Genomic DNA, 11,576 nt, shown 5'->3' with positions numbered 1-11,576 from the left:
GTTGGTGGGAATGTAAACTGGTGCAGCCGCTCTGGAAAACACTGTGGAGGTTCCTCAAAAAACTATTGATAGAACTCCCCTATGACCCAGCAAGAGCACTGCTAGGGATTTACCCAAGGGATACAGAAGTGCTGATGCATAGGGGCACATGTACCCCAATGTTCATAGTGGCACTTTCTACACTAGCCAAATCATGGAAAGAGCCTAAATGTTCATCACCTGATGACTGGATCAAGAAGATGTGGTATATGTATACAATGGAGTACTACATGGCAATGAGAAGGAATGAAATCTGGCCATTTGTAGCAAAGTGGATGAACCTCGTGGGTGTCCTGCTAAGCTAAATAAGTCAGGCAGAGAAGGACAGATACCATATGTTTGCACTCATAAGTCTAACAGGAGAAACCTAGCAGAGGACCATAGGGAGGGGAAAGAGGAAAGAGAGTTGGGGAGAGAGAGGGACACAAATCATGAGAGACTATTGAATACTGAGAATGAACTGAGGGCTGAAGGGGGAGGGGGGAAAGGGGGTGATGGTCATGGAGGGAGACACTTGTTGGGGAACCACTGGGTGTTATATGGACACCAATTTGACAATAAACTATTATTAAAAAAGAAGAATGGTGTTCCTAGAACTTAAATAGGCAGCTTGCCATATTTTTTTATATCTGTATAAATAGACAGCTATATTTGGCAGACACTTTGACTTCCTATTGAACTTAACAGAGAAGGAATGCTCCTTAAAAGCCACTAATTTACCATGTGACATGAACTGCCTGCATGAACCGAGGGTTATCTGACCAACCATGTATGGATTTGGGCATTCACAGAAGCTCTCTATCATTAAACAGAAGAGGTAAATTTGAGATCAGGCTTCACCACGTTCTGAAGGCACAAGTGAGTTGCATGAAGAGGCTAGATGTCCACGACCCCAACTCCTACAGCATTGTCTTTTCTCTATCTCTCCCAACTATAGCCTATGCTAGTATAGAGAAAAAAAAAAGAGCTGTATGGTATGCGGCCAACTCTGATAGTTAACATTATTAGTACTATAGCCCTGCATAATGTGGGTGGAGGAAAATTGTTCTATAAGGTAAGACTTGAGCAGAGTACTTGGTTCATTTTTCCTGGACAGAGAGAAAGACAGAGGTGACTTTATACTAACCTATTTCTCTGACTCATAATTTGGCTGGCTAGTCAGAGACTTGGAAGGAACAATAAGAAAACTGGTGAAAGATGTTTGAGGTAGACACATGTGAATAGAACAACCCTGCTCCACCACAACAAACACAGAAGTGGATGCCATTTGCGTTCAATGAAAATGCCATAGTGTGTTCTCAAGGGGAAATGGTATGAATAATCAGGTGGATAATGTGACACGTCTGGGGACAGTGGTCAGTCTTCTTGTCCATCCACTTGTAAACTGGTCCAATGAGCTCCATAGCATAGAGCCCGTGTTGGAAAGTATGTGGATATTCATTGGGTATTCACTGTGGATTTCCACTCACTAAAGCTGACCTGGCCACTTCTGAGGACCAATCTGCCAACAGTAGAGACCAAGCTTTAGTTCTCAGTGGGAGACCATTCCCTTGGGAATCTGCCTGGAGCCTGCTGGCTGATTCACTACCATAGACTTCTTCCATCCTGGAGGAGATAGCTCTGTTCTTATTAGAACAGACCTTTACTGGAGATAGAGACATGCTTACTTTGGCTGCAGCACTTCCTCCCAAACTATTATCCATGGACTTCCAGAGTGCCTCACCCACTGTTCTACTATTACGGCGTGGCTTCTCTCCAAGGTTCTCCATGTTACATGGAGTATAAGAACCTGATAACATACTTCTATCTCTCACTTTTCGGCACTTTTGCTACGATGTTAGTATATATGATTTTACCTTTATTAGAAATTCCAACATACAATGTAATTATATTTGCTGTATACAGCAAATTATCTTTTTTTTAAATGTTTTTTTATTTATTTATGAGAGACAGAGAGAGACAGCATGAGCAGGGGAGGGCCAGAGATAGAGGGAGACACAGAATTTGAAGCAGGCTCCAGGCTCTGAGCTAGCTGTCAGCACAGAACCCAACGCAGGGCTCGAATCCACGAACCATGAGATCATGACCTGAGCTGAAGCCAGAGCCAGACCCTTAACCGACTGAGCTACCCAGGCGCCCCGCAAATTATCTCTTAAGGGGATTTAGAAAATAAAAAAAGTTTAAATATGTATCATTATGGTCAGTGTCTCTGATTTTTAAATTCATTTTTTAGATTCACATTCTTTCTGGAATCACCTTCTCTGGCCCGAGAGATGTCCACTTATTGCTTTTTTTTTCTCCATAATATTTTATTGTCAAATTGTTTTCCATACAACACCCAGTGCTCTTCCCCTTAAGTGCCCTCCACCATCACCACCACCTCTTTTCCCCCCTCCCCCTTCCCCCTCAACCCTCAGTTCATTCTCAGCATTCAATAGTCTCTCAAGTTCTGCATCCCTCTCTCTCCTCAGCTCTCTCTCCCTCCTCCGCTCCCCCTGGTTCTCCATTAGGTCTCTCTTGTTTTCCTGCTAGACCTATGAGTGCAAACATACTTATTGCTTTTATTATGAGTCAGCTAATGAACAATGCTGGCAGTTTCTGTATGTGAAAATTTTAAATTTCAACCTCATTTTGAAGGACATTTCCTTATATGAAGAATTAAGGTTTTTACCTTTTTTCAGTAATTTAAAGATGTTAATCCTCCATCTCTCGCTGGTGTTTCTGCCAGTGCAAAATCCACGGGAATCTGTCTCTTTGTTCCCCTGAGTGCAGGGTGTCTCTTTCTCTGGCTGCCTCTAAGATTGTCTCCTTTTCAGTGCGTTGAATCTTTGATATTGATAGGATTGTTTCTTTTTCTTATTTCTTGTGCTTGAATTTGTTGAGATTTTTGGAGTTTTCATTAAATTTAGAAAAATTTTCCCAATAATTCTTTTTAAAAATTTTATTTAAATTCAAGTTAGTTAACATACAGTGTAGTATTGGTTTCTGGAGTAGAACCGAGTGATTCATCACTTACATTTAACACTCAGTGCTCATCCCAGGAAGTGCCCTTCTTAGTACCCATCACCCAAGGAACCCGTTACCTCACCTACCTCCTTCCATCAACCCTCAGTTTGTTCTCTGTATTAAGAGTCTCCTATGGTTTGCCTCCTTTTCACTTTTTATCTTATTTTTGCTTCTTTTCCCCTATGTTCATCAGTTGTGTTTCTTAAATCCCTCATATGAGTGAAATAATATATGCTTGGGGCACTTAGATGGCTCAGTCAGCTAAGCATCTGACTTTGGCTGAGGTCATGATCTCACGGTTCATGAATTTTGCCCACTGACCAGGAAGGGAGGCTGGAGAGGCATGAAGGTGCCCAGTCCCTGAGAGGGAGAGAGAAGAGCAGAAGCTGGCAAGTCCAAGGCAGCAACAGTCAACCTGCACCAGGTGAAGAAGGCTGCCCAGGCTGAGAGGGAATGGGGGACAACCTCAGCCAGAATGTTCCAGGTCGTGAGGGACACAAGCATTTTCTTGCAGATATGCCAGCTGCTGTGGGAGTCACTCCTGTACTTGGCTCTGAGGCCACCTGGACAAGGGTGAATTTGAGTCCTGCATTGGGCTCTATGCTGACACCTCAGAGCCTGCAGTCTGCCTTGGATTCTGTTTCCCTCTCTCTCTCTCTCTCTCTCTCTCTCTCTCTCTGCCCCGCTCTGCTTGAGGTCTGTCTCTGTATTTTAAAAAATTTTAATATGGATTCACTTTTGAGAGACAGAGAAAGATGAGATCAGTGAACTTGATTTCATGGCAATAAAAACTCTTGAGAGGGAAACACAAAGAGCAAACGCTGGAGAAAAAGAATAGAGATCCATGTGGTTAGGACAACTACATGCAGCCTGAAGTGTGTAACTAGAGTAATTGAAGGAAAGAAGGTGGGGAGCAGGTGGTTAATAGACAAGGGAGGTGCCAGGCCATTTATTGTCCTGTTGGTGGAAAAGCCAATGATGAGAATTTCCAGATTATAATTTTCTTAAGTGACATCTTCATGAACTTCTATTAACCAGAAAAAACCCTGGAAATATTATTTTGGTCATAGAGATTCCCACAAAAAACCATCTTTCTTGTTCATCAGGCCAATAAGTAACTTTAGAGGAAATATTCCAACTGTATTTGCCATGCTCTTGTGGGCAATGATTTTCTGCCTGTGTCTCTCCACACCCAAGAAGATATTGCTCTGATTCAAACCAGGGTGGAAGCTTCTGCTTTTCCTTAATACATTCCTCATCTGTTGTTTTGACCTCCTGCAATTGCTCTCCTCTAAAAATCAATTTCAAAACCACAAGTCAAAATATCATGAGAAATATTCAATTTAGGCAAAAAATCCATTAATTCTTGGAAAAGATCTTGCCCTCTCGGAGAGACAGGTATGGTCTGCATGAGACGAGGCCAGCATAGAGGGTCAACAGAGGGGTAGGTATGAGTCTACGTGGGTCAGATCTGGGCTAAGGGTCAGATCTGCCTGGTGCAGGTGATGGGATTTGGGGCAGTGGGAGGAGAGTGGTGCCAAGAGAAAGTTCCACATGGCACCCCAGATGGTGTCTGCACTTCCTCCAGTTTCTGTAAAACCTAAGGAAGGGAGGGCCTGGGGCAACAGGAGCCTGGTCCCTCTTCACCAAGCACTAGGCAGTCCTTCAAGATGTGGGGACACCTCATCTAGGACACCAGAGGAAACACATTCCCTGTGGCCCATCCAGGTTGCTTGTACCCAAGGAAAAGGGGAATTTCCACAGGTCTGTGCTGTCTGAGACAGGTGTCTCCCTCCCTGAGTGACTCATGATTACATTTGGGGCCCATACGATGTATAAGACACTCTAAATTTTTATCATTTACTGTAAAACCTGACTACTCTCCCCATAGCCAGAATGGTCCTTCACTCTGCCACTTTACAGCAGGGTAAACATAGATCAGAGGACAGGGAACATGATAGGGTCTCCCACCTTGCAGGGGCCAGGACCAGGGAGGACACTTGATCCTATGTCCTGACCAGCATCTGCTCAGAAGGCAGGTGAGAGTGAGAGTCAGTCCAGGACAGGAGGGTTTGTGTCCTACTGTCCATTCTTCTGTGTCACCTGAGTCACTGACAGTCACTCCCACTGCCATGGTAGGTGGCAAGGATTAGTTTTGTCCTGGCCCTCAGTCGTGGTCATACTCAGGAGGCCATGTCCCTAACTAAGTACCATCCCCACAATAAGAACCAGATGGTTGCTCATATCTGTATGTATAACCAGTTCAGGAACCAAGCTTAGTTTCTGCTGGTACCAAGAGGCATGATCACTCTTGAGCTCATCTGCAGAGCAGAGGATCTTGGGCTCCCCAGGGCCCCAGACACAGAGCAAGTGAGCATCATGTCAGAGGAGGCACGGAGCCTGTAAGAGAGGAGAAGAAAAGGTCTTGGAGGAAGACAAGGAGGCTGAGTCAGAATGACTGGTCCAGCCCTGTGACGGAAAGGAGCAATGTGGAGAGTGGTGATTGCAGGGCCCTGACCCCAAGGACCCTGGGTGGGAGAGGGTGTGGCACCTGTGCCGCACACTGTGCCTCCCTGTGGGCCTCTCACCTGTGTGAAAGCATCAGGGAGCAGGAGTGAGGCCACTGAGTGTGGTCCTGGGACTGGGAGCACCATATACTCAACTGGGAGCTGTTCCACAGGCAGTAGCCAGGCCCCACCCAGACATGCTGCAGCTGCATCTTGTGGAGACCCCTCCACTGAGCTTCACAGTCTAGGAGTCTAGGCCACTGTGGAAAATCTCACTTCCTCTGCTTGTCTTGTTAGGTCGTACTTGGGCACCCGTGCTTGGGGCTTAACTGTCCTGCTCTGGTCTACTGAACTTGAATCAGGTACTAGACCCTGTGCTGATCTGAAAAAATGATTTAAGAATCACCAGCCACATGGAGAGTGTGCTATGGATGGGGTGAGACCCCAGGGAACATGGGCTGCGGGGCTCTGGTGGCAGAGGGTGTGGCTTGTCTACTTTAGGCTCCTCCTGGGGGTGAATCATCGAGAATAGTGGAGGGTACTGTCTGGGGTGAATCATGGTGATTATTACAGGGGAGCTGCACTTCTAGTGCAGAACTGGGGCAAGAAGGGGTGTGTATGAATTCAAGGGATCCCCTAATACTCCATGGGTCTGTGATTACAGTAAAAAATGAACCACAGTCCAATTCAGCACATCTGATAAAGGACCAACTTTCCTAAACGAAGGCTTAGTTGTGCTAACTGGCAGGGGTGGTGACTCTCTCAGGTGTTTGCTGTAGGAAGGGGATGTGGAGTGGGTGGTGAGGCAGGTAATTATAGACACCACTCTGACCGCAGGATGGCTGCAGGAATGAGCAGGATAGAAGTAACAGTGGTATGTTGAATTGATGCATTTAGATACATTGTAATCATATGTTTCTGTCTGGTTCTCCTGTCTCATCCTATTATCTTATAAGATCAGATATGTTAAGGGTAAGTAAATTTCTATCTCAATATTGAAGTTTTGGATGCCAAATCACCTGGGACTAAAATAAACATTCCTATCAGACACAAATCTATTTTGGGAGAAATAAAAATTCGTCCTTTGGGAGAAAGGTGGACATATTTGTGGTTGCATTGAATAGTTTCACCATATCAGGTAGCAGCATCATTACTGATATTGTCTTTATTTCCAGACTGTAGGTTGTGTGTATCTGAGTGAGTTTCATGTGGTTGATGGGGGCCATGAGGTGGCTTGACAGACTGACTATAATTTACAAAATTGTTTTCTCTCTCTATTTCTGGGTAGGGTGGGTGTGAGGAGAGATTCTGGCACAAGATTTGGAGGATAGAAGTGAGGCAGCACTCATTTTATGTCTCACTCCATAGTTGTGTATCTTCAGGTCACTTTGTAGGAGGAGGCAACTGCCCCAATGTCCCCCATTCACCCTCAGGATGGATGTGACTCTCCAACTGTTTGCCAGAACCCAGAGCACCTAGTGTGTCTGGATCTTTGTATAAAATTACAAGAAATGATCCAATCTGTATGATCATTGGACATGCACATTTGGGATTTGGGGGAGAAATGCCAGCTTTGTGGGTATATAGTGACCTTCTCAGGTCCCTGCAGACTGTTTTGGAGGGTACTGATAATCTTAAATTGGGTTCCTGGCAGAAGACTCTGAGATGGAGAAGTGCATGTATAGGAAATCTGGAAGGAAGAGGGAGGTCAGACTGGGAAAAGGAGAAGCAACCCACACAGTGAGACATCAGACAAGGCCTCATTCCTGCAGGGAGCTCTAAAGCTGGGACCTTTCAGGATATGTGAAAGTAAGTCAGGGCCTTGACATGTAGGCCTAAGGAGATCATTTAGCTGAGACTGTCTGAGAAGGGACATAAATCTGGAGAGGCAGTTCTTTCAACCAAGAGCCACTGGCAGTGAGGAGCACCCCTGTGAGCTGTCAGAGGCTCCAAAAGTGGTGGGGGGTGTGAACCCAGATGAAGCCGTGTGGGGGACCCCACACTGTCTACTGCACCATCCACTGCACTCAGGTGGAGGTGGTTTCACATATGACACCAGGGCTTCAGGATCTCAGGTGAGCTGGGAGATTTTGGGCTCTAATCCTTGACAGCTGTGAGAGCAGTAGGCTATGGCTAGCACATGGAAGTGCAGAGATAATGGCACTGGACACACATCTCCCTCTGTCTTTTCTCCATCCAAAACCTCTGTCCCCAGTTCATACCCAGGCCTGGAGAAACAGAGCAGTGTACTGCTGTCAGCTGTAAATGCACTCCTGGCCCTTCTTGTGCAGAGCTTCCCGGAGACTGGGTGGGGAGGGAAGTTGGGGGAACTCAGATCTGGGGACCTGGGCCACATCTGCTCATTGCTTTGTGCACAGGCCTCAGGGGGCAGGAAGACAGCATGACAGAGATGGCAAAGAGGTTTGTGTCTTGCTTCCCCATCTGCCTGTGTCACTGTGGGCATTACTACTACCATCCCACACTTGACAGTAATAGTCAGCCTCGTCCTCCGCCTGGGCCTGGCTGATGGTCAAGGTGGCCGTGTTCCCCGAGTTGGTGCCTGAGAATCGGTCAGGGATCCCTGAGGGCCGGTTGCTATCATCATAGATAATCAGCACAGGGACCTGGCCTGACTTCTGCTGGTACCAGTGAACATTTTTCCTTCCAATGTTGTTTCCTCCACATGTGATCTTGGCCGTCTGTCCCAGGTTCACTGACACTGATGGGGGCTGAGTCAGCACGTAGGAGGCCACAGATCCTGCAAGAGAGAAGATGAGAGTTGGTTTCCAGCCTGGGGTGTCATCACTGAACACTCCGACCTGCTTGGCTTAAGTGCCAGTGATTCTCTAGGCCCCAGTTTCCACCCAGTTATCATCTTAGCTCCTGGGGCCCATAAGCCTGCCTGGTGGATGAAGTCTTTGGACTAATGAGAACCACCCTCTCTCCTTTCCCTGGGCAGATGCACCCCTTCAGGACTCACACAGATCAATGAGAACAGTGGGAGGCTATCATCCCACCAGGTCCTCATCCCACAGCAGGGTCTTGAGCATCCTACCCCCCACTGACACTCCCATGCTGAGCTCAGTGTCAGGGCCAGGCTTGTCACAGGACCCCAGGGCCAGGGGTGGGTTTGAGCCTGGGCATAGCACCTGTGCAGTGAGCGAGGAGGCCAAGGAGAAAAGGGGTCCAGGCCATGGTGCAGGACCCTCTCTCTTGCATCCCGAGGTCCAAGATTGGGCAGGGTTCCTCTCAGGATCCTCTTATTCATTTGATGGAGGCACCTGCTATACATGCAAATCAGGCAGGGCTCAGGGGCTGCTGCTGAGGAGCCTTGTGGTTTCAGAAATGGGCTCAGCCCCAAAGGACACAGAGATGGGAGGGGCAGCCCTTCAGATCCACTCTCAGCACAGAGGATTCTGCTTCACCATCTTATCCTGTAGTCTGGGGTCCATACTCCATCCCTCCCCTTGTTCTGGCCTGGCGTCTGGTAGCATGTAGTTGGGGCAGGGCTCAGAGTTGGAGTCTGTCGGTATTTTCTGAACCCATTATAGAACGTTTGATCCCTAGGTGACTGGAAGAACCTAGTGCTCATGGTTTTTAATTTTGGGGAATCATCGAGGTGCTGTAGGTGTCTGTCTGGGGGAAGGTCATGGAATCTGTTCTTCAGTATCCCCTGGGTGCATTCATTGTCATAGGAAGACCTATCCAGAGCAAGGTTTGACAGTGACTGAGTTTAGCAGATATGGGCTGGGCCGGAGAGGCAAGAACCACTGGACTGGTTCCAGAGACAGAAATACATTTTACAGGACACAGATGTGAGAGACCCGGAGTCATAATTTATCATCAGGGTCAAAGGTGATACCACAGAAGCCTATATTTTTCCCTTCAGGTCTCAGGTTATGGCGACTCACCCTCTGTCCCTTTTAGAACCCCTGTGCCCAGACCTTTCCCCTGTGCAGGTGGCTTTGTCTGGCAATCTCTGTTTCCCCCTGGTGGCCACTCCACACAGGCTACTGGAGGGGAAGGGAGTCCTTTGTCCAGGGTGGAGATGGGTGGAGATGCAGAACCCACTGCTAAGATCCTGATCCACTGATCCATGGACTGATGTTCCCAGGGGAGAAATTTCACTTATCGTTGGGGCCCCTGTCAGCCTCAGGACCAAGCAGGTGGAGATCAGTTTATCCATCAAAATAGGAAAAAGCTCATGTAAGGAAAAGGTAGGGTCCATTTGAGGTATTACTGCTCATATCTCTGGGGTGGTGGGAAGTTATCTGTATGGTTGTGGCACTTGCCACAAGATGACAGAGGACTCAGGGACTGACTCTTACTGGCACTGGTTGCAGGTGCACCAAATGGTGTAATGATGGCTACTGCTCCAAAGACAGAGACAAGAGAACATTCACCCAGCAAACATTTGTTCATATCCACCCTGGTCTGGCAGACATTCCATCCTGGGAAATTAGTTGAATAAGACACATGTCTTTCTCAGTTTCCTGCTTTGGTGACACAGCAGAGTGCATACAGTTGCTTTGGTGACACAGCAGACAGTCTCGAATTCCTCCTTACTGTATCTTGTCTTTTATATTCACTTAAAAGCCAACTATTGCTATTCTTAGGCCCCTCTTGTTCAGGATTGGCCCCGTGACCCAGAGCTGGCTCATGTATGTATCATTTGGTTGGAGATCCTTCTGGGGACTTTTACTCTTGTGATGGAAGGAATACAGTGGGTTATGCAGTGCTCTTTCCTTGTACTTGGCCGTGAGAGATGGAACTAGAGCAGCCATCCCAAGATCTGTTGTCAACAACAATGAAAGGCAAAGCCTCCATAGTAGTGATGGTGGGACAGAAAATGAAATTTGAGACCTCACGGAATTGGTGAGGACATGGAGAAACAGCATCTGACTTCAGACTTGTTCTGTGGGAGAAAAAGAAATGCCTGATGTTCATGCCTCTGACTGAGAAGTGCATGTTTTGTATTAACAAATTCTTGACTAGTTAGGATAATAAAACACACAAAAAAAGTAGTGATGGGGAAAATGTAGAGTGTTGCGTGATATGTAGATAATGAACTGAGATCAGAAAAGATGACAGGCAGGTGCTGTGTGGTGAGAGGCGGGAGAAGGCCTCTTTGCTGAGGTGATATGGGAACTGCTGCCAGAATGGGAAGAGGGAACCAGAACTTAAGAGTGTGTTTGGAGTCAGTCTCTGTGGAGAAGAAACTGGGTGTGTGATGCTGCAGGGACAGTGAGAACCTTAGGTGTTTCTAATACAAAATTAGTTGAGTTCCAAGGTGATATTTTCTCATATGTTAAACATTTGAGGGGCAGGAGTGATGTGTTAGAATTCTCATTGCTAATGTTGGCAGGAAAGATGAATCACAAGAGGAGTCCATTTGTGAGCTTCTCTGCAAACTGAAAGGTAAACAGGAGCCCTTTTGTCGCTGACTGTCCCTGTGGCTTATCTACAGCTCACCCATGTGTGGGCGTTCTGCAGGACATCAAATTCCTGTCACACATCTCTTCATATTACATACTTATACACATTCACAATTTAATATGCTTGTGAACATATGTGCACATATGTACTAATGGGGTCTATGTCTACATGTTGGTAGATGTGTGTGTGTGTACACATACATGCATACATTTTTACCATATATACACATAGATTTTGTAGAGATTCTGGTCTCTGAGTTGGTTGCCAAAGTTGTAGTGATGGAATCCTTGCATTGTATGAGGCCCAGAGTGGTTAGTATAATGAATAGTGGGGCCAAATTAGTAATCCAACGCATTTGATCTAGGACATTGGTATCAGTGAGTTAATGATGGTGTTCCTAGAACTGAAATAGATTGGCAGCTTACCAATTTTTACATCAGTATAAAAAGAAAAGTTGATTTGGCAGATACTTTGGCTTGATACTGAACTTAGCAGAGACTCTATGCCTTTTATAAGCCACTACATTACATGTGACCTGAGCTGTCTGCATGAATTGGGTGGTATCTGACCAATCAAGCATGGATTTGG

At 46.4% G+C, this 11,576-nt stretch overlaps 1 protein-coding gene and 1 gene segment (V, D, J or C); both read right to left on the bottom strand.

The window, feature by feature from the left end:
* The window catches only part of LOC115277666, an 869,742-nt gene that overhangs the window by 92,638 nt on the left and 765,528 nt on the right, over positions 1-11,576 (bottom strand).
* Positions 1-11,576, bottom strand: part of LOC115277665 (immunoglobulin lambda-1 light chain-like) — a 653,789-nt gene that overhangs the window by 66,486 nt on the left and 575,727 nt on the right. The window contains exons 1-2 of one of the 10 annotated variants that reach the window (XM_029921981.1): positions 8,702-8,798; positions 8,016-8,310 (exon numbers count right to left, since the gene is read on the bottom strand). The exons of 8 other annotated variants lie outside the window; for them this stretch is intronic. In XM_029921981.1, the coding sequence (XP_029777841.1) occupies positions 8,016-8,310; positions 8,702-8,771 (365 nt within the window). In that variant the 5' untranslated portion in view covers positions 8,772-8,798. Of the gene's footprint in view, positions 1-8,015; positions 8,311-8,701; positions 8,799-11,576 lie in introns of those variants that run through there. One more of the 10 variants, XM_029921982.1, reaches the window with a different exon arrangement.

The sequence above is a fragment of the Suricata suricatta genome, chromosome 14 (genome assembly GCF_006229205.1).
Source record: "Suricata suricatta isolate VVHF042 chromosome 14, meerkat_22Aug2017_6uvM2_HiC, whole genome shotgun sequence".
NCBI classification, from domain to species: Eukaryota; Metazoa; Chordata; class Mammalia; order Carnivora; family Herpestidae; genus Suricata; species Suricata suricatta.
Note: the sequence above shows the minus strand (reverse complement) of the source record. Positions and strands in the feature narration are given on the sequence as shown.